Source organism: Rhagoletis pomonella, unplaced genomic scaffold, assembly GCF_013731165.1.
Source record: "Rhagoletis pomonella isolate Grant_MI unplaced genomic scaffold, Rhpom_1.0 Rhpom_scaffold_00007, whole genome shotgun sequence".
Lineage (NCBI taxonomy): Eukaryota > Metazoa > Arthropoda > Insecta > Diptera > Tephritidae > Rhagoletis > Rhagoletis pomonella.
In genome coordinates, this window is record NW_023458561.1 from 42,193,898 (window position 1) to 42,218,601 (window position 24,704).

The 24,704-nt window shown below is 33.9% G+C and overlaps 1 protein-coding gene across 1 annotated transcript; it reads right to left on the reverse strand.

Moving 5' to 3' along the window:
• Positions 1-10,190: 10,190 nt before the first annotated feature.
• On the reverse strand, positions 10,191-12,943 carry LOC118742857 (V-type proton ATPase 116 kDa subunit a1-like). The gene has a single exon (XM_036475258.1). It carries the CDS (start codon positions 12,909-12,911, stop codon positions 10,308-10,310), a length of 2,604 nt encoding a protein of 867 aa, XP_036331151.1. The 5' UTR covers positions 12,912-12,943; the 3' UTR covers positions 10,191-10,307.
• Between the last annotated feature and the right edge of the window lie 11,761 nt (positions 12,944-24,704).

Sequence of the window (24,704 nt, forward strand, 5' to 3'; positions counted from 1 at the left end):
TGTATGGCATATTCGAATTCTTCGTTCGACCCTGCCAGTTTGAAAACTAATATCAGTGTACTCAAATTTTTTTCTGACCTAAAATAATTTTTCCTTTACAAATTTTGTGTGTTTCTTCTTGCAATATACTGTTTTTCCTTTTGAAAATGGGAAGGGTCAAACGTCATTTTTGGTATATAGTTTGTTCACAATTTTTGCTTAGAATTAATCGTAGAATTTAAATTTGCAATACTCGTTGTTTGAACATTTTGCTCCGAAAAAATTACTCCGCCCTAATGTCTGTACATATATACATATATATGTATATATGCGTAAGCATGTGTAAAATTATTTACATACACACCTGAACGTGTGAGTGTGAGTATGGTTGTAAATAAGTCTAAGAAATTGCATAGATATTTACTTGTGCGTATTTCGGGAACAGATTTATGAGAAGCTGGCCCCCGCTGAGAAATAAATGCTTGGAAAACTATTTCTACGCATCAAATTATTTCTCTTTTAATAAAGATATTAATTTAAATTATTAGGAATATGTTTAAATTCTGGCAACTGTCTTCCAACTATACACAGTCTTTCGAAAGACAATTGTCAACTCTGGTAACTATTTTAAAAGCTCTTTACTCTGTTCCGAAAGACTAATTAAAAGATTTCCTACCGAAGAGATCTTAGCGTTATGCTGTTCGCCTTTGAGCAAAAAGTTTTTAATAAAAATTCAATTAAATTAATCAACAAAACATACTTTAAAATAATAAAAAGGAAAAAATAAAAGAAAATTAAGTTAAAAATAGGAAAAAAAATATCAAAAAAGAAAGAAATAGTACTTATAAATTAAATTCGATTAAAAATATTCTTATTTAAAATACAAAAAAAAAAACAATTTAAAAAATTTAAGAAACTCCAAAAAATTGAATGAAGTAAATAAAATATATTTATTTCTTTTTCAAACAAAAAGCTCAAATTTGAAAGAAAGCGAATTTACCAAAAGAATAACAAATTAAATTTAAAAAAAGAGAAAAAATAAATCAAATAAATTGCTAATAAGTAAATGAAATTTATAAAAATTTATATTTTTGCAATAAAATCTAAAAATTAAAATAAAATGTAAAAAGAATGTTAAAACCATAACAACCAAGCCATTAAAGAAAGTTTAATTAAAAAATAAATAAACACAAACAAGTTTCTAAAAATTAAATTAAAATATATATATCCTTTTAAAAATAAAAAATCTGAAAGATTAAACTAAAAAAAGTAGGTTTAAAAAAAGGGAATTCCGCTGCGCCAGCACTGATACTCGGATCTCCCGATTGGCATGCCTATGATTTGCCGCCCACTCGGCCATTGCGACTGTTTCAATCACAATAGCTTTTCACCACGAATGGTGAATGATAGAGTTTTTTCCTAAGACTTTTATGCTAGAATAACAGAAATCTTGTGAACTATCTTGCTATCTGTCTTTCATTTGTCTTACTTAGTCCTTGGAGAGTGCGTATGTGCGAAAGAGTACAGGTTCTTTCAATGATCCAGGCATCTGAGAAAAATCTGACTACATCTAACCTTCGCTTCTTTTAAGTCAAAGAAGGAGTAGAAGGTTACTACTTTTACTGAACGCTTCGAAGCATCCATTTTTACGAATGGATAAAAAATTGAGTTTGGCTTAGGGAGAAGGTTTTTCCAACTGCACTCCAAAATTCTAATTTTTGCCGCGGAGCTGGCTATTTTCCAGACCAGTATGGAACATAAATAGACGGCGAACGCTTTATATGCATATAAAGCTCTAATCACAATAGACGACCAATTTATTCGCCACTCGATCCTCAGAACGTACGTTTCAACAAACCGACATATGCGGGCAGTAGAACGGCATTACCGGCACAGACGTACCGCTACTAAAAAAGTAATCTGATTTAGCGAAAATATGTATTTTTTCACACACAAAGGAAAATTTTGCAATCTAATTTCTTTATGTTGCAAGCTTGTCACTTCAATGGCAATTTTTTAAAGAGTTCCGGATGTTTTAGTTGCTAATCACTACTTCTCATTTAACATACATATGTACATACAAACAGTAAACCATAATAACATTCAATACATACATACATATGTACATAAACTTTACTTTTCAAAAAGAAATAGTGACAAAGAATTACATTCACTATTTCCCTAAGTGATGAGCAGTAATCGAGAGTGTAAATTTTCTTAAATATACCAAGACTTGTTTATTTTCTTTGAACTTACATACAAATGTATGTATAGTAGGGTGGTCCTTAACTGTAGGAAGCAAATTTTTACATCAGTTCTCCTAAGCCTCAATCCCTAAGTCGATGCTACTATAGTCGAAGATATCACATATAAATATTGGCCTCGATTGGAGTCGGTTGAGGCGTGGCGCATAGGGGTATAAAATTCAGATTACCCTATGATGACGCCTTAACCGACTCCAATCGGGACCAAAATTTATATGCGATATCTTCGACTACGGTAGTATCGATTTTGCGTAAGAGTTGGCAAAAAAATTAATTTTAATTTTTTGAGTCTCTATAGAGGAATCTGAAATTCGGCCCCTGTGCGACACACCTTAACCGTCTCCAATCGGGATCATAATTTGTGTGTGACCGTGGTATTACCGATTGAAGGGGTGAGACTGAAAAAAGTCGCATATTTGATTTTTTAAGGACCACCCTAATGTATATACATTAGACCATACCAACTTACAAGCAAACAAAAAAGTCGCCTTGCACTCCTGAGAGTTAAGTCATTAGCAATAAGTAGTAAAGCAATTACGAAAAAAAAGATAGTTTAGCCGATCCTAGGTGTAATCTTTTTAGATTTTTCGATGGCAATTATGTACATACATTCGGAAATAAAAACTTTTTTTTTAATAAACATTTTTTTATATCCGTTTCGGTCCGTGAAGCGATGCGGAAGGTTCGGGAATCGAACTTAGATTTTTCCTCCATTGATGCATATTAAGCAACGTTTTTCCCTCGAAAATCTATAAAATTAAAAAAAAAAAATTGATTTGCGACTGAAAATTACGAGGGCTTGGCACATTCCACCTTTACAACTTTAGAGATGAAAGACGACAGAATTCATAACCTGCCTCTCATTCTCCTCCAACTACGACGTTTCTCAGAGAAGCCTATTGAAAATAACTCTACATAAAATGATGGGTAACCAGATAAAGTAAAACTGCGTTTTTAGTTTTACTCTCTGAATTCAGGATTTTTTCAAAGGACCTTGAAAATATGACTGCTTAAAAAAATTAGGTGCAGAGAAAAACAGTATTGGTACCAAATTAAAGAGAAAATTCTGTAAAAGCAAAATTCCAAATTTTTTTTTATTTCGATCCGGCATCTCTAATAGGTATACTATTTCGTACGCGAATAATCTTGCAATTACGCATTTGTTAAATGGGTTAAAATGCCATACGAAAACTAAATGCAAATTAAAGCACCTCTTCAGCTCCCATCATCACTGAATCCGACATGAAATCACTGTTTCATCGTTCAGTACTATTTAGTACTAACCACTTTGTTAATGAGATTAGCACGCGCGTGTCCTAAGCACTGAGGCCTGAGGCAGTCATTACCCATCAGCTATAAATTCGCAAATGATGATTTTTAAAATGAAAATATTATTATGATTTACGAATATGTACTACTGAAGTTGATAAAATTTCTCGTAGGAATATTCTTGGAAAAGCAAATATAAAACTAGAGTTCACTCTTTAAGGCAAAGCTGTGTGCGTTTGAGCGAAAGTGCGAAATTGTGTAATATTCGACAGTTTTTTACAACAAACATATGGCAACGTTTCGCACAGCTGAAACTCTGACTGAAATTCAAAGAGCGAGAAAACTATGCTGAACTAAGCAACAACACTGTTCACGCTTTTGTGCAAAACAAAGCGTTCATTTTTGCCTTTCGCATTTTCGCATCAAAGAGTGACTTCTAGCAAAATGTCACAATAAAAAGAAAATCAAAACATCACTGATGTTGTAACTTATGATAAGATAATTTTTTAGGCAAGCCAAAGGTTTTTCAAATTACCTCCTAGTACAAATTATAATTTTGTTCAGTCGTTTAGATTTGATATAATTTTTTAGTTAGTTTAGTTTTGTTTTTTCATGAGAGATTTTTACGATAAAACGGGGCAATGGAGGTCTAACCTTTTCTCTTCTGGGAAAAAAATTTCAGCTGTTTTTTTTTTCATTCCAGTAGTCACAACAAATATTGAAAGAATATTTTCCTAAATCAATTTTCATAAAACGAAATCTATACATACTAATGAAAAATAAAATTTTAACTGGCCAATGTCTGTACATTATAGTTATTAAAGTAAAATTGATATAGGAGTCTCCATTAGAGCAACAGAAGATAAATCAACAATTTTTTAAATTTTTGTCTGTCTGACTGTCTGTATGTTTGTACGCACATCACCCGAAAACTAATGCATGAAGTCGAATGCAGTTTTCAGCGGTGCATTATTAAAGGTATAACTTAAAATATAGGAAAAAATAATTAGAGAGTTGCCACTTGTTTAAAAATTGCAGTTTAAGTACATTGGTAGGATAAAGTAAATATTGCAATACGGCAGCCAAACGAAAGCGCTTCAAAAAGGTTTACAGCCAAAACTATTTCTGGGGATGGTTGCCTGTTTTAAAATTTTAATTAGGTTTAATTGATTAGATAAATTATAAATTGCAAGCTAAAGAGGTTTATGAGGTTAAAGTGAAAAGATAAGGTAAATACTGAATTAATATACCTCTGAAGAAAGTGCACTTTATGTGGAATCGAGTTATAAGATTACAAATTAAATTTCCAGGGTTAAAAATCTTCGAAAATATATCAACTACAACACCCTTATTAAAAAAAAGTAAAAATAAAATATGTTTCATAAATGGAAAAAAGTTAAAAACTTAATTAAAAAACGAATTGGAATTTCACCAAAACAAACAATTCTATATACAAATGTTGTTATTTGTTTTACAGTTTTTTGTTGCAAATACAAGTTTTTGTAGGAAATTCACAGTTTTTTGTAAAAAAAAAAACCCTCCTATTTTCCAGCTGAGTTAAGCAATGAAAAAGCCATCGCCAAGCCATCGAAAAATCCATTAAGAGCCATCGTTCTCTGAAAGCAAAACATCACAGTCAAAGTGGGAGACATTAATATGATGCAAAGAGAGAGTATGTATAGTGTCATGCTGCTCCACGAGGAGATCGGACTACAGATTCCTTTATTTGAGTGACGGCTCTTGCAAATGTCAGCGATCGGAAAGCGATGATTTACCAAGTCATGTCAGTTATTGATTTCCAATTGGGTTTTGTATACATAAATGAAAATTCCCGTGAATTTGCTGGTGCAAAACGCCAAGTGTTGCACTAAATAGACAAGCAACAAAATACACAGACATCAGGCAATGTGATGATCTACAATTAGGTGGATATAAATAGACGCAGATAATGAGTGTGCTTAAACGTGTATATGTATACACTTCCATATGTACAGATGTATGTATGCATATATGTACTTACGCAAATGCAGATATTTTAAAAATGGTGCATTAAGGTGCTCACTTTTTGGATATACATTTCTTTTTAATTTCCCTTTCGGTAATTTGTGTTAAAAAATCGCTTTAATATTCCGTTAGCTGGCCATATCTTAAACAAAAATCGTATTTATTTACAACTTGGTAATAGCTCTGTAGGTATTTCCTATGTAAATTTAAAAAGTCAGCCTTTTGCTCTGATGATGACGATTTAAGTGTTGCCATAATTTCCCAAAATAAAGTAAATTTTTTTCAAGATGGATCGACTCAATTCATTTAGCCCATCGAGCAATTCCGTGAGTTGGCTTCGTGATGAGCGAATTTGGTTGTACAAATTTAAATTCATTCAAAAACTTTATGAATTGTATTTTTTTTTTTTTAATAACAGATGCAATTTTCAAGTAGTTAGTTCATTTATAAGTTTACAGAGGTTTTTTGGCTCGTCATTCTTTATATAGATGAACATGCATACATATGTATGATAGGGTGGTCCTTAAATGTAGGAAGCAAATTTTTACATCAGATTTCCTAAGCCTCAACCCTTACGTCAATGTAACTATAGTCTAAGATATCACATATAAATTTTGGTCCGGATTGAATTCGGTATATATTTTGGGTATTAGATGAAAAAATAATAATTTTAATTTTTTGAGGCTCTATAGACGAATCTGTACTTTTCTCGCTGTGCGACAGTGGTATTACCGATTGAGGGGGTGAGACCTAAAAAAAAAATCCTTAATATGATTTTTTAAGGACCACCCTTATGTATATACATACATTCATATTCATACATATCAGCACGTTTAAGTTTTTAATCTACATACATACGTACTTACATACATAAAGACATTCGGATACACATACTTATACATATGTGCTAAAACCGGCAAGCTAAAAGTAATGCCTGCGCAAATAGCTCAATGTAATTTTTCTTTATTGTTCTCTGTGTTTTTCCTCTCTTTCGCTTTATTGCTTTTAAAAATATGTTTTTTTTTTGGTTGGGAATAGTTTTTAGAATTTTCAATGTCTTCCCATGTTGTAATCTGCTATCACGCATACTTAACATACAAATGAACATATACATACGTACAAAGCCATATATAATCAAATTAATGTGTATGTATGTATGTACATATGTATGTACGAAACAAAATTAAATTTTGTTGCGGTTTTACGTTATCCGTAGCTTTAGTTAGCATGGTTCCTTCATTTCCTTTTCTTCTATTCTTTGACTGCTTACTTTTGAGAATCTTCAAAATTATTAAGTATATTGTTTATTTAACTGTTTAGCAAATTTCAAATGAGAACTAAAACAGTGCAGCATATGTTTATAAAACTGGCGCGAAAGAATATCTCTTTGTGTGTTCAACAAAATCAATAAAAATAATAAATTTCTCTGAAAAATTTTCAATTTATATTAATGATCTGTCAATGGCTTTTAATTAGTTTTTGCTTCTAACATACTGTTCATTTATACTTATATTATATACAATAACAATTTTATAAAGCCCATACAAAAATTCATAAATAATCGTAATTTAATTACTGTTCATTTTTAATTGCATAATTTTTATTGACAGCCAAAAATTGCTTGTGATCAAAGGGCAACCATAATGTCATATGGATGAGCACCTTCACTTAACACTTGTATTCAAAAAATAAATTGAATATAATGTGCACAAATGTAAGCAATTTTTGGCATTCGTTTCTTGTCAAATGAAATGCAGCTCATTTAGAAACTACAGACCAAAAAAACAATAACAATTCCATGGAGATATATATACATGTTAAAAATAAAAAAGGATAACTTTTAGTATTCGAATCAACTTCCTACTAGAAAAATTACAGTTCGTAGTAAAAATCCATTTGTTTTTATAAGAAAATTAAAAAAAACATACATAAAAAACCTTCTTAATTTTGTGAGTTGTCGTTTTGATTTTTTGTTTTTTACATTTATAGTGATCGCTGCATACTGGGCCGGGAGCCGTTCATAACTGTATGTTCACGTTGAGCGATAAACTCGAGTCTAAAGTTTTTGAGTGTTTAAGAACTCACGAGTTGTTTGCGGCTTACAAATATAAAAAAGCATATGTATTATGTACACCAAGTGGAAGAAAAATTAATTAACTTTTTTGAAATAATTAATTTTTTTTAATGAGTTAAACAATTCAAAGGATTAATATAAAAAAAAATTATAAATTTTACTTTAACCTTTTATATGTTCTTTCGTTTTTACTTGCGCCAAACAATTATAGTATGATTGAAATCAGCGTAAAAAATCATATCGTGCCACATTTTTGTTTGTGCCTAGCTGGACTTATGTGCATGAAATGACTTCGGACTCTCTTTGATTAAATCTTGTAGTTCTAAAATTCACCAGTGCAGCTAAAATGTATACTATTGGGCCATAAATTCAAATTTAATCAAAAAAAATTTTAATTTAAAGAAAACTTTTTGTGTGGTAAACCCCGAGCTTAAAAGAGTTAAACTCCAAAGGGGCCCACAAACTCGTGACTGTAAGACCTTCTAAACATACACAAGGCGACAAATGAAAGTTATGTAGACCTCATTCTGATATAAGCAAAATTCACAATTATTTTCATGAATAATTTTTCGCATTAGTTATTTATGAAAATATAGTTCATGCTATAATATAAACCATATAATCCAAAGTTTCACACTTTATATAAGATATAAAAAAATTCAAAAAATTTTCATCAAACTTTCAAAATTTGTATTCAGAATTTCTAAAAAAAATTTCGATTTTGCAGTTTAGTAGCCCATTCTATTTTAGTGCAAGTTCAAGTCGCTAAAAATTACCGTTGATTTTGGAGGATTTATTTTTGTGGAGGGTGTTGCGCATTGCATGACTTTTATATAGAAGAAAATAAAATGTGCTACGAAACTGCATACTCGAAAATTTTCCAGAAATTCTGAACACAAATTTCGAAATTTTGATGAAAATTTTTTGAATTATTGTGAACTATATATAAAGAGTGAAACTTTGATTTATATTATAGAATAAACTATATTTTCAGAAATCATGATTGCAAAAAATTGGTCGTGAAAATAATTGTGAATATTAATTATATTAGATCAAGGTGTATACTTTTATTTGTCGCCTAGTGTATGTATATGCTATGAGTATTAGACAGAAAAAAAACAATTTTGATAAGGAGTTTTTTTTTTAATTAAAAAATCATTGAACGAGCGTTGAATTTGAGAAAATGTAAAACTTCGTAAAGAAAAATAAAATTTCCAAAAATCTGAACTTTCACTTTGTTCTACTATGTAAAATTAATGTTTGACTGGGTTTTGCTTACTGATGATCAGAGGTCAGTAAAAAGGCTATACATAAATTTTTAAATTTTCGTCTGATGCCATTTAATGCCATTTATTACATTTTTCACCTAACCTACTTGAAGTAAGTATGTAATGTATTAGTAAACCTTCCCAAAACAAAATAAATAATTTTGAATAATAATGACAAATTTGATTTACCACAACTTAAAATTAAAAATTAAAAAAAAAAAACGTTTAAAATCGCCAACCTGTGAACGCTAAGAAATTACTTTTCTATATACAATCCAGAATTTTAGAAAAACTTAGTTTCATCAATACTCCAGAAAAAATTAAATTGTCGTACTGTGTAACAGATCGGATTCATAATCAGCGACTCCAAAAACACCCCTGAGTAAGAAGTATCGAGAGAATTCAATTAGTTTTTTAAAATTTCTCCACTACTTTGGATCCGACATTTTGGATTTTTGAAATCTGACTAAAGGTTTGAAATCAGTGCCCCATAAACCAGTAAATACGAAGTGGTGTACAAATCAATCAACGCGAGATTCTCTTTCAGACCACTCTGCGTCTCTGTGAGAGAGTTTTCCTAATGGTGTTGGCCTTTCCAAAGCTCTTCGACTTGTTTATTTAGGTGGTTCACAATGTGTCATAAAATGCGTATTGTCGTATGTCGTGAACTTTTTAATGACTAAATAAATGCTCAGCCAAACACTGAGCTACATATGTAAGCTCCAAATATTATTATTTTGGTCAGCGGGTACTAGTAGTATACCGTCTGCTGAGCTGCAGATAGTCCATGCAAGCCACTCCGAACAGCAACGGAATGCAGTCTTACATCGCCGGAACACCATCTACCTAGCGAGGCCTCCCCTTTAGGTAACACAATTTTATGCTTATACCCGGCAAGTAGGGAAAACTCGAACAGGTGCTCGCTGGAAACACAGCCACTGCAAGGACCAGGTGCAGATCGACATCTCACAACTCCTGACGCCAACACTGTACAAACAGGAATTCATTCCCGTCATCGGAGTTCAACCACCAGCCATCACAGTCGAAAAGCTCCAGCTGCCTCAAGAGATTCTGAGCAAGGTCTAAGAGAGAGAAATTCTAAGGCTAAACTGGTACATGTCCAAACACGCCCGGAACTTGCCAAGGCACCTCATGCGGCATCAACCAATTTTTCACTTGCCTTCTTAAACCCATTTAGGATTAATTCTTTAACTACTCTTGTTTACAATAATATTTAATTTTTTATTAAATTTACTGTAATTGAAGTTTGAGGATTACTCTCGAACAAGCATTTGTAAAGGAATAATGCAATTTTATCCAAAATATATGTACGTTATATATACTATGTAGTTTATGACTCAAGTGAAGGAGACTGTAAGGTTTGAGAAATGCCATTTCGATCTTTCAATCTGCTGATCTTTGATACACGGCAGCCTTTTCGAACCTCTTTCAAATATATCTCCCCGTTGGTTGAAAATAGAACGGTACGAACTTCTCACCGGAGCCATTATAAAATTTAGATTGAAATTCGACCCAATGTAAACGTAAAGTGTGCAGAAATGCCGATAGTCCCTCCATAACCACAAGAATGGCCATCGTAAGAGCAGCCCATATCCAAAACACCAAATACAGTGCAATGCTGCCAATGAAACCATTCAGGCGTACAAGTGGTACGTGTAGCACCATATTCCACAGCACTGTGGACAATTGGTCGTGCGCCAAAGATAGCGCCCACAGCCGCAAATAAGAGGCCGTGTGCGAGACAGATCCCAAAACGCTCTCGATGCAATGTATGCCCTGATGTATCCAAACTTCAGTCATATCCACAGTTTCCTCTTCCAAATCGCGAAATACTTGCGATGATGAACCAGGTTTTATATATTCCACATTGTAGGTTTGTAGCGATCTTCGCACGTTCTTCAATGTTTCTCGATTCACCATGCGCTTGCGCTCGGCATCCTGAATTGCCTTGATTCTCTTTTGCTGATGTTGTATATGTATTGGTTTGCCAAGCAATAAAACCGGAATCGAACACAAAGCTATGAAAATCAGCATGTATTGTAAGCCCATTTGGAATGTAAACATTTCCAATTGACAGCCTTTTTGCACATCCTTCGAGCCGTCTTTGAAAAGCACCATATTAATGAACATAATCAAAATGGAGGGAGCGCAGGCGCTGTTGTAAGGCTTCGCGTAGTGTCCTCCGAATATACTCCATTTAATAAATATTAGCAATACCAAATAGAGAAAAAGGCAAGCAAAGAAAACAATCTGCGGCAAAAATACCAAATACAATTCGATTGAATTCTTAAAGTACCTGCTATTCCATGCTGACAACGACAGTCCGAACAGCATGTGGACCACACCCAAAATAATAGCAATTTTCATTTTCAGCGAGTTGAAGGTAGTGATGGAATACTGGCCGGCTATGTCCCATATTGGATCCATGCCAAATATATACGGTGTGCCATGGTAGTGTGCGGGGTCTTGTGGATCCAACTGTAGGTGGTTATTAGCCAATACCTCAGTAGTTGTATAGTTGACACGCCAATGTGAGCCAAACAAATTAAGCGGCTTCGAAAACACATCATTGTATATCAACCCCGTGTAAATTGAGAATATACCCATCAGTAGTATGACATAACGACCGGCGAAAATCAAGCTGAAGACTTCGTTAGGTTCTTTCTCATTCCTCATCCGCTCTTCTTGTTGTTTCTCTTTAATGCACATCCATCCAGCGAGTGCAGTCATTATAATACCATGGCCCACATCACCAAACATCACCGCAAAGAGAAAGGGAAAGGTGATAATAGTGTATGGTGATGGATTGAGTTCCTTATAAGAAGCAATGCCATAAGCATCTACAAGATTTTGAAAACCCCTCGTAAACTTATTCAATTCAAAGTAGGTTGGCGGTTCGCGCAGTCGCGGCTTGTATTTCAATTCGGTTATAATAGGCGGAAAAGTTTGTGCGCCTTTCGAAGAACGCAATGCGCCTCTGAACAGTGTCTGGCGCACTTTCGGCACACTGTTCGTCGGTATCCAGCACTCGGCAACCAAATACTTTTGCCTATCCAATTGATGCACATTCGCCATTTTGTTCATAGCGTCGTAAATCATAAGTGACTTAGTGATTTTTGAGTGCCAAATAAACAACTCCAATGTAGCAATGCTGAGTATTCTGCGTCGCTGCGCCTTCATTTGCTCCAACACCAATTCGATGTCAGCCAATTCCAAAGAGATTCGCTTGCGGTACTCAATGCGATCGTTGGCGGTTTCTGGATAGTCGTGCAGTTGTACGGAGTAAGCTTGACACAATTTCACGATTTTCATACGCATTGCATGGCCAACGAATAAAATGACAAAAGCATACTTGCGTATGGTGTTCTTCCCTTTGTTTGCGTCCGTCATGATGTGCGGCATTTCGGCGCGTCGTATATAAACATTACCATGACAAATGCGCCAGCAGACCTGCTCGAAGGCACGAAATTTATCAACTTGTATTGTGCCGGTTAAAAAGCCCAGATGTGCTTGAGTGTCTCGCGTATCGCTTTGCATACGATCGCGCAGCAGATTCATTATCATGCTGTTAGTCCAAGCCATGACAGGCTCACGGTTGCTGCTGCCCGTGAAAAATGCCTCGGTGCGCGTGAGCACGAAAAGTCTTTCCTTCAATACGGTTTGCTGCAGCTGCAGCACTTCTCTCTCCGACAGCACATCTGCCAGTTCGGCTTGTATTGCCGCCAAATTAGCTTCGATGTTCAATAAATCACTCTCTGTGGGCACTTCTTCTGTGTCCACGTTTGGATAATAGATAGTGGTCAGATGACAGTCATCGATCTCAGTCTGCAGAGTCTTCATTGTGTTGAGCAGTTCATGGCAAGACTGCACTTCGGAGACATAGCTCATACAGGGTAGGTAGTAGCCTTCGATGTGTGAAATAAATTGCACCTTACCCTCCTTGCCGACTTCGTAGAGACAATCAAAGGCTGTTTCGCGATGCAAAAGCATTTGACAAAGTGACATTTTTTCACTACGGAAGATTGAGGGCATGAAGATCTGTCGTAAGGCTGATTGGTCTCGAAGGACATCAAACGGATTGGGACCCTTTTTCTTCTTCTCTGCGTTAGGTTTTGTAGATGTCATTGGTAACAATTCACTGGGAATGCCTTTAACAAAATATGGATCGTGAAAAGTAACGAAGAAATGTGGTTAAAATATTTTTTTTTCTTTTAACTGGCAGACAAGGAAAATATTCAAAAAAGTATTTCGAAACTTAATTTTGAGTGAGTTAATACAGTGCAGCCCATTACCAATAGACGTATTTATGAATATAGTATTACCAAATTAATTATCAAACAATTCCTTTGCCCATGCGAATATGCTTTCTATTTGCTTTGTTTCGAAGAGTAAAAATTATAAGACTCCTCATTTGCCCTTTTTCTAGTATATCCCAATGCACATTGAATAGGTAACAACAATAGGGTTGCAATTTAGATTTTTTTCATTCGAAGTAGTACAACGTACATATGTACATATATAGACTTACCGATTTATTTCCTGAGCAATCTAATATATGAAAACTGTTCCTTCCGGTGTACTTCTTCAGCTGCCTTTGTTTTGAGGCTAAAGCAAGAGATGTTTATCCGAGGCACCCGTTGCGGGGCCCTGTGCGCTTCGTTAACTTCTTATCCTGCAAAAATTAAAAAAATAAAGAATATTTAGAAAAACTAAGTTGACATACATAGATATGTATTTTGAAATCCCAAATTGTCATACGGTGGCTGAGAAACAAATAGGAGCGCGATATGCTAACAAGTTTTAGCTAATTTGCTTTTGTTATTTAATGTTTCTTATTTTTTTTTTATAAAAACATAGCCCGCTATCTAATAAAAACCATGTAAGTCAAAATTTCGAACACTCTGTTCAGAATTAAAAAAAAAACATCTGGATATGAAGTTTTTTAAGCGCAAGTTTGAAGTATTTAGAACTTACCGTTCAATTTTAAAATTTTTTTTCGCTGGCGGCGTTGTACATTTTTCTTCATATAAAAAATTTTTCGAACATACTTTGTGTGGACTAAAATTAATCGGACTACAGAATTGCATACCAAAATTTATTTTTATTCTGATTAAAAAATTTGAATTTTTGACGAAGCTTTGTGGATTTTTCCTTATTTTTGTTTTGTTAGTTACCGACCTAAACTTTCGTAAAAATATAATAAACCTTAAATAAACAAAGAAAAAATAGCAGAAACTTGTTTAAATGCCCCTTCCCTATTTATTTTCCCGCCATTGTACACAAGTTTTTAAAGTAAAAACTTAACACAAATTTCGGGTTATTTAAAACCCAAAGTTATAAAAAGGACACGGGAAAGAGGGGCCAAATCCTTTGCCATTGAAAAGTGATAATAATACTCTGATGGGTGAAAAGTAGACTCGGACCACCTCCGTCAACGTCAATTCTATAAATTTAGTTTATAGCCCCAGGTTCCGGTCATAAGCTGTGTAAAGCAAATTTCCAATGAAAAAGAACAAAAAGCTTCGGATGAGACCAATACATATCTTTGGATGAAGACCTGATATTCCACGGCTGAAAAACAAATAAAAGAATTGTGGAGCCTGTCAGCTAAGCTATTGCATTACAGCGGCGAGGGGTTGATAAGATGCATGTAATCTTATGGGAATTCTGTCACAATTCTTTAAAAAAATGATAATTGCCGCGAATGTCATGTCAAGTAAATTTTTGTTCGAATGATATTATAATTTATCCTCAACATAAGTAAATGTGAATATAGGTATCCATAAATGTTGTCCCAGTTACCCTCTATGGATGGTGGGTACAAAACGGAAACGACTCAGATGAGTTTTTATATCCTATTTTAAAACAACACAGACAATAGTTCCACCTGTTTAAAAATTTTAATTTAATTTAATTGATAAGATAAAGCAAACAATGCAATATGGGTATCAGACTAAAATTTAAGAAGGCTTACAGCCGAAAATTATTTCGAGGAGGGTTGCCACCTCTTTGAAAAACTTTATCTAATTAAATAAATAAAAAATATTACAACAAAGAATATTAACTGTCGAAAATATTTTTTATGAATTTGTATGTTAAATAGAATTGTTTAAAAGGTATTAACAGGTAGGCAAAATATCGACTCTCTTCTAGAAATTCAATTTATAAAATTTTAATTCAAATCTATACATCGCGCAATTTCTTCAATGGTGTATTAATTCAATATTTGTCGCTTTTGATACTGTGGGCAAAAAATATTCAAAGACCGTATATTTATCTTCCATGAAAAACTGAAATCAAATTTGTTTGTAATTTGAAAAAATCTGTCTACAAATAATACTTTCACAACTAAGTATAATAACTAAGTGAAAATTTTTAATGGAGTGAGAGGGAGTAACAACACAATAAAAATACTTTGAAGGCGCAGCGAAGTGCTCGGGATATTGGTTAGTTTTTAATAAAAATGGACGAAGTTGCGAAATTGGCAAATTTTTAAATATAAATATCTTCAATTTTATTATATGTAATTAATTTTTACAATATTAAGTCTTGTGTGCTTATGTTACAGTGGCCAGGTGGAGAAGGTTTTGGCTTCACTAGGCATTTCCAATCGGTGTCTATTGGCATAGAGGAGAAACGAACAGTTTTATTTGAGATTAAATTTCGCAGATGCATCTTTGGTTTTTGTAAAAATATTTTTTCTAGTAAACTCATCATAAAAGAACACTTAACTGAAGTTTATCAAAAAAGCTTCAAAAAAAAAAATAAGTGCGCCTGGACCACACTGGAGAAGTGAAACTTACGTTACCTGTCTATTTTGTTTCATAACGAATATACATACATATTTCCATACATATATACATCTGCTCAAAGTCGATAAATAATCGATAACCAAATCGATAAATAATCTATAGCAAAATCGATAACAAAAATCGATAACTAATCGATAACCAAATTAATAAATAACATATAACAGAATCGATAAAATATCGATAACAAAATCGATGACAAATTCGATAAAAATCGATAATAATATTGGTAGCAAAATCAATTAGACAATCGATTAAAATATCGATAATAAAATCGATAAATAATCGATAACAAAATCGATAACAAAAATCGATTAGAAAATCGATAAAAACATCGACATAAATATTGGCAACAAAATCGATAAAAATATCGATTATTATATTGATAATTTCCGATTTTATTATGGCAAGAGGCGCTTACGGTAACATAGAGTTTTAAAATATATTAAACTTGTTGAAACACATGGAGTAGAATTTAATAGATTTAGTTCTTTATTTTAAGACATACTACTATGTATATGTATACGCCATTCTGCGTTGAGTAAAAAGTTTTCAAAACTAACCCACGCAGTGTGATAAAATTATCAGCTTTTGCGCACGTCGTATGCCCACGCCAATGCTACCGCGCCGACATGAAATTTAACAATAACTCAAAAATAAAAACATTAAAAATAATACAAAAATATGTGTATATGTAATTCGTACAAAAGCACAAAACAAGAAGTGCATTCAACGTCAGGCAGCTGTCAATTCTACCTCTACATACACGCTGCAAATGAAAAATATATTCGTACGCGCTACCTACCTTCGTCGCATATGTATGAATTGAGTCCAGCGCCCTTGTGCCGAAAAATGTCAAAACAAAATAGACGAAGACAAAGACGGAAACCCATTGCTTAAAAAATATATTTCGAAAAAATAAAATAAAATGGTGACCCACTTTTAAGCAACAAAAAAACGCAAACTTGCATTCAACATTTGCAAATATTGAAAGGGAATGAATATCTCAACGTTCTACAATATGTGTGTATATACATATGCGCAATATACATATGTATCATACTCCTTCAATCCTTCGCATAGGTCTAATGTTAACATCTTCCAGTGGACGCTTTTCAAATAAGCGCATAATTGTCCCTTGGCAATTTATGCGAAAATTAAATATAAAGCTAAAATTACCAATAGCCCTACCAAGTTTTATATACGTGCCTAAAATGTTTTAATTGTTATTACTATTTTAATTCTCTGAGTGTTAAAACACAAAAATAATTTCCTACTAATAAACTTACTCACGGGTTTTGAGATGAACACGAGTAAATCGTTTGTTTTATTTTTAAATATTCGTACAACGTAAAGTGCAAAAATAGCAAATTTATGTGCTACGCAATTGTCCAATACACCAAAACGTTGGGAAGAAACAAAGACAACTTAAGAGACCAGCTCTGGGGGAGGAAAAATACTATAGAAACAAAAATATTGAGAATTCCTGGCAAAGTAGTAGTGTATGAGAAACATCAAACGCAATAGGTGCACATATTCAACTGAACGCATTAAGGTGGATCACTCTGCATTAAAAAAAAAAAACAGTACGGTTTTTCCACCGAAATTTTAAAACGCATTATATTTTAAGACTTCTGCCAAAATATTTCGGAAAAATATTAAAATTTATCGAGCTTTTTATAAATAAAATAAGTTTTTAACAATATATTGAGACAGATCACCTTCGACTCAGAATAAAAAGAGAAATCGATCAAGCCATGTTTGTCTGTCCCTCCGTCCGTCTGTCTAATGGGCAAAATCGACAACAACCACTACCTCCCATGTAACGGTAGTTAGCAGAAATAAATACATAAACTACCAATCTTGACACAATTGTTGAAAATTGTTTAAGTCACGTAATATAACGGTAAATTGCAGATAAGATATCTGTGATAAATCAGTAATTGCTGAAGATAATTTATTAAAAAAATTTGGGAAAAATGGAAATGACACCGCCCACTTGTGACCACATACGGGTGTTTCCATAAAAATATGTACCGAAAATGCAAGTAAATGGGTTCAAACAATTTTATAACTTTAAATTTCATATTCAGATGGCGAAGAAAGGTTATGAAAACACAGTGGAAAGAAGAACTAAACAATTCAATTATTCATATATGTATTACTAGGCAGCCTCGTACGCACTCAATGTGTATATCAAAAAAATTAAACCTTATTACACACCTGATGGCCAAGCCCTTTCATTTAAAATCTTATGTTTTTAATGCAACGAACGGACCTTATACTATTTTAGACAGGTGGCAACCCTATAGAAATTCTAAGTAATAAAGATAATACCTCTATCGATACAGATTACATTAAGCAAAATCTCGTCCAAATCCACTAAGTAGTATCAATATTAGTATGGCCAAAGGATCTCGACGTTCCTTAATAATATGTGAGGATAAAATAGTAATTTTTAAATATGTGGTAACCCTGCTCAAACCAAGTAAAAGTTTTTGTACATTCGAAGGCCACTATCTTTCATTTGGTATCTCACTTGTTCTATAACCTCAGAGGTAGTCCCATACTAATTTGGTTTAGATCCGATAATCGGATCATTAACGGTACTCTTAAAGTTTTATAAGATGTTGCTGTAGCGCCTATGACAACCCCGCCGAGATCGGTTAGTCCCTCAATCGTTGTCGGCAAGCTCTACTAACGGTAAACCCAGGAAGCGTGCAGCCTCGATGGGGTCTATCCATAAGGGCACGGGCATTAGCAGGGTGGGTTTAGTGGGCATGCTGCGAGTCATTCGGCGTCTCTCCGCATGCCGGGCATTCATTTGGCACTTCTGCTCAGGTATGAGTTTAACCTGCTGCAGTAGCCAGAGCAAAGTTGGGCTATTGTGATCCGAGTCGCAAGCTCTGTCTGGTGGTCAACGTCTGGTGGTTGCGTACCCACATCGCCATTCACAGGTCGAGACTATATGTAACTCGAGACTGACTCTCTGTGAATTTCGTCCAAGACATGTCGATAAGCTGAGGGGTCCAGAGGTTGTTCTATGAACCTCTGAACTTCGTCCGTCAGTTCATATGGACGCCTTGTCATGTGCCGTGGCGAGGGTTCTTCCGCAAGCAGATTTCTCTTCGGGTGCCCATGATGGTGACACCCTACTAGGAATTGCTTGCAGAGCATTGTGTTACGCTCCTTAATCGGGAGCAGAAGGCATCCTGCCGCTGTCCTAAGTACCGTGTTTTGGCAGGTCTGCAGCTTAATCCACTGCGTCCTCCTAGCCCTCGGCGACCACACAGGCGCTGCATAGTTCAGAACCGGCCGGCCAATTGCCTTATACGTTACCAACAACGTTTTTTGTCTTTGCTCCTGGTGCTGCCGGCTAGCGACTTGAGGACCTTGTTGCGGCTTTGCACTTTGTTGACAATTGCGGTTTTATGCGCGGAGAAGGAGAGCAGACTTTCGAAGGATACTCCGAGGATCTTCGGGTTATTCACCGTCGGAATTGGTTCGTCATCGACGTGAATACCCAGTTGGAGTATGACCTCCTTCGTCCAAGTGGCAAAAAGCGTTGCTGAGGATTTTGTAGGGGAGAGATTTAGGCTCTGTGCAGTGAAGAAGCGGTGCGGCTCTGATTTTTATATTATAATTGAAGTGGGTTTGGTTTTTTGCTGAAAAATTACTTTTTCATTTCTAATGAACTTCGATCCCAACTGTATTATACAATTATTCATTTAAATTCAAATAGTGTTTCAAATGAATTGCATAAAATTACATTAATATAAACCTATTTAATTCTGGATTTTTTTACTCGAAAATAGTTGACAGGACCGGTTGCAACAATGGAATTCACGCAAAATGAAAACGGGGAGATAAGTGTTTTCTAACAGTGGTCCCTACTCGGCAGGCAATGGGAAACCTCCGCGTGTATTTCTGCCTTGAAAGAGGTTCACATCAAATATCTACTCTTGATAAGCAAATCGTCAAACGCAACCTTTTCAGCGTTCTTAACCCTAGAGTGCTATTTTACAAACAACACATTTGTAAAGGTTAAGCGTTGTTATATACAACAGTAAAACTTTAATAATAATAGTTGCTATTTCGCTTAGTTTATATTTCACTCTGGCTTAATAAAATAATTTTTAATTCATTTGACTACAAATTGCAACACAACAGCTTTTTAAATATGGACGGCAAAATGCTCCCCACGCGATCATTCACGCTTCACGGAAGGGCACGACTTCTCTTGGGTTAAGCCTTTTTTGTTAGCACGAAAAAAAGCTGCATCTGTGACTCATCCCCTCAACGTTTTTCGCAATCCAAATTAGGAAAGGCTTCACCGAGTCGTTCAAGCCCGAACGAGGCTTCAGTGGTAAAGCGATTCACTTTCAGCTTTCGTACAGGTGATATTGGCATCGCCGACCTGAACGCCAGTGCCTTTTTCGCAGTGTTCTCCGAGTTAGAGAGGCAAGCAAAGAATGTTATTCTAGCTATGAACTAAAACAAGAGAAAGTAGCTCATAGCATCACACAAAGCGCCCACGCAAAAGAGAAATGATGAGGTTTTTTTACCTCAGCACAAATCGGTAAACGGTATACCTAGTGCAATATAAGAAGAAAAAGGAGTTGCGTAACCCAATAAATACTGAGAAATATTTGGAAATATTTTAATTTTTTAGCAAAGCTTAATGTTCTAAATACTTTACTGTGAGCTAACTTCCTCCGCTTTGGTCTCCCAAAATACTAAACAAATCCGTGGACCGACTCAAACTACCGATCTCATATAAATAATTCACTTAAAGAGCTAACTCAGTGATTCATGAACCTTTTATTTTCGCCGTTATCCATTTTTCTCTGAACTGAATGGATTAACATTCCACATGACTGCCTGCTATGTATTTATATTAAACGGCTTTATTATCGCTTATTTGCGGTGGTCTCTTTTTCCAATTAAACACATCCGCCTTAAGTTACCGTTTACAACCTATTGTATGAGAAGAAATGGCTTGCATTATGAAAACTGCGTGCAAATGACGGAAAAGAAATATGGCAATTTAATTGAAAGTTAAATGTGGCCGAGGTGATCAATTTGTGGTGGCCATGGTAAGAAGAAATGTCAGACAATTAAATTAAAACGACACCTATATATGTATGTATGTACATATGTGTGTATATCAACATGTGTTCATACAGACATACATACTGTATACTTAAATATGTACGTGTTGCCATCAAAATATTCATGCATGCAATTAACTGGATGAGAGTATGTATATTGTTTAAATAGCACATATGCATATATACATACATATATTCACGGACATGTCGGTAATCTCATCACTTCCTTGACTTTTTTTAACGTTCAAGTTTATCTCGTCCTTCATTCGGACACCCAACTCAAGCATTTTGTATACGTTTTTATTGCGAGGCATAAATAAATATTACTTGCACAATCGTTTTTTTTTTTACTTAAATGCAATTAAAACCATTGCATATTCCGCAAACTGATTATTAAATTATTGTACACCTTAACTTAATAAAAATTCATTTCGGAACACCAGCAATTGGCAATCATCAGGAAATGTGTTTAACGTCACAAGAACTATTATAGTATGTACATTAGAGAGGTCCAAAAAAAGTAAAGTCGGCATTTTAATGCTCTCACCACCTAGAAGCGTTCTATATCGAAAAAAGTAATCCCCTATTTTTTGATTTTGAAATCGAAAAATATTTATGTGTTTTATATGGGGGTAAAATAACTTTTCGTAGAAATGATATCGAATTCTTGAAAATCAATATTTTTCGTTCGGAAAACTCTGATTCTCTTCAGGAGACTTCCAATAAAAATATCTAATTCTTTATTTAACCAATTTATAATACTAGAGATTCTTTATTTATCCCCCGCCATTGCATTTTCTGGCATTTTCTGGGTGTTTTGGCGGACCTATAAAATATACACCCGTATGCTGTATTCCGAATGTTCGTAGTTACGAATTCGTAGCTCCGTTCCGAAAATTCGAAAATTGGCATGCTGTAATCCGATCGTAACTATCAACGGCGTTGTCAACTAAAATAGTGAAATTCGAAGTTCTTAATCAGCTGCTTTGACACAAACAAATCAAAATAAATATAATCGCAAGTGAACAGTGAAATTAAAAAAAAAAAAATGTTTAATCGTATTTATTTATTTGTTTCAATTCAGTTAGTCTACAGAGTATATACATATTCTTATAGACTAACCCCCTTATTCTGGAACCCGAATTTTCGTAATTCGTAATTAGTAGCTACGCTACGAAAAACGAAAAATCCATATGCTGCAACCCTTGCGGAAACATGTGCAGCATTGCCAGCTATCAGTTGTTTTTCGAAGATATCTGACTGAAGGAAAACAAAGTGGAAAGGAATTAAAAAAACACTCATCATGTGCTTGTTTATTGTAAAATTGGTTAATTTTACATATTTTAAGGAAAATTATGTATTCTGATGTTTTTGCAATTATAGCAGCAGATTAAGCGGGCGCTATGGCAATGGATTCACAAAGCTATGCGGAGCTGTCGGGCATAGTAACCATGGGCGCATCTAAGTCAGCTTCTGGTTGAATTGTTGAACCACAAGCCAGAACTCCTATGCCTGAAGCTCTGGTTCTCAATCCAGTTAATGCAATAACCGCTTCTTCCAAGCCATTGAAAACATACACTTTGTTAGGTCCACCACCTGCTGCGCTTGCTTCTGCCTTCCGCCGCGCTTAGGGATTATAACCCTTACTAAGTAGAATCCGAATACGAAAGAGTTGCAGAATAGGGGTGATAATTACTATGAAAAATTTGTTAAATAAATAATTGAGTATTATTATTAAGTTGCTTTTCAAGAATTCTATACCATTTCTACGAAAAGTTGTAATTTGAAAAATAAAACGGTTCCCGGTTTTCTAATTAAGAAAAAGCCGGATAAACCGGGTTTATTTTACATAGTTTACATACAGTGGAATTGCTTATGTTGGTATGGAGTTATGGCTAAAAATTTTAAATAAAATTACCAACAATATATACAGCTTTTATTTAAAAAAGGAGCAAATCAAAATAACTGAAAAGTTTTTTTAAGATCGAAAATAGAGCAAATGAAAATTTCAAGTTTGGCCTCATTTTAACTATTTTTATCATTTAAATCAAAAAATTTTGCTTGTTTTGTAAATTAAAGGATTAACGAGTAAATATTTTTATATCAGGGAAATTGAATTATAAAATTTTGCAAAATATAAATTGCATCCAAAATTAATGCGTATATATACCCCCAAACATGCATGCATATATATGTATACATATACATATGTACATATGTATGGGTGTATTTATTTCCAAACTTGCAAGTAAAATTTTACACATGCTTGCATATTTGAGCAAATCTGACGAGTTGTTACTTTTTTCGACAGTGCATTACCTTCAGTTTTGCGTAAAGAAAAAGATTTGATTGCGAAATTGTATTTATGTAAATGAAAAAGATATACTTACAAGTAATTTTAAAACAAACCCGACTTCAATCCTCATATAAAAATTTAGGATACCGTTAATTTTTTCATGATCCAATGATCGGATCTAAAGCAGATTAGTATGGAACGTAACACTTTTACTTAAAAAAAAAAAGAATTATAGAAATCGGTTGACGTGGTGCAAAGTTATGCGGTAACATACATAAAAAAAATCTGACGAATTGATAACCTTCTCCTTTTTGTGAAGTCGGTTAAAAATAAGTCAAGATAACAACAACTCGTGCTCATATACATACTCGTAATTGTGTATGTAACGTATACGCCCCATAGCACCATACACAGGCAGCTAATACGTTTACTCGCACGCCTTAACTCAAAAGTCATATTATTTAAAATTAATTAAATATTGCCGTGGAATATTTTCCTACAACATTCTTCACGCATGCCTTTTTTTTAGTTTAGGTGCACACTTTTGAAACTTCACAGATATGTTGTATTTGATTGCCTCTAATAAGAACATTCTACCCGAAAACTTTCTAAGGTTATCAAAAAAAAATAATAATTATGATTTTTTCAAGTTAGAAACAAAGAGGCGCTCGTTAATAATATGTTTAAAAGATTTCCGTTATGCAGTTTTGTAGCCCATTAAATTTTGGTATAAAAAAAAATTTAAGTGCAAGTTTCAAGTGGCTATAAAATACCGTTGATTTTTAAAAATTTCTTTTGCTAACAGTGTCATGCATTTTCTTCCATACAATGTATGCTCAACAAAATTTTTATATGGAAGAAAATGCGCAGCATCCATCAACAAAAAAAAAAATTCAAAAATCAACAGTATTTTGTAGCCACTTTATACCAAAATTGGCAACAGAACTGCGTAGCCGAAAATGTTCTAAAAATATTATTAACGTACATATTTACTGCATGTCGTTAGGATAGTGCACCCCTTTGTTGACACTTTTCTTTTATTTGCATAAAAAATTTAAAATCAAATGTACAATTTATTTTTATGCAAAATTAATGAATATTAAATAAAAAAAAAGGTAAAACTGTAAATACTAAGGGTTAAAAGGGTGCGCTATTCAAATGACAAGGAGAGCTAATAAAATCTATTCGCATATAAACTCCATAAAATTCATTTAAGCGGATTTTTTTTTTAAATAGAAAAGCGTGAAATATTCTTAAAGTGAAAATTAATTGCTATTCACAATTAAAATTAGAAATTTTCGTATACCGATGTGTCTGCACACAGTCGATGTCATAAATACTGAAATCAACTCAAAATGGAATAAAAATACGCAGTGGAAATAAATTGGCACTTCTTTAAACAAAGAGGAAACAAAGTTTGCAAAATAATCAGAGAATGTATTTATTTTTATTAAAAGCAAAATGTTGTAAATACTTTAACAATGCAGAAGAAAGAAATCTAGAGAAACCAAAGCAGAATCGTGAAAAGGTCGAAACAAAGAATCGCAGACGAATGCGAGAGTAACGCAAAATAAAAGATGGTGAAATCAATTAATAGCAAATGTGAATA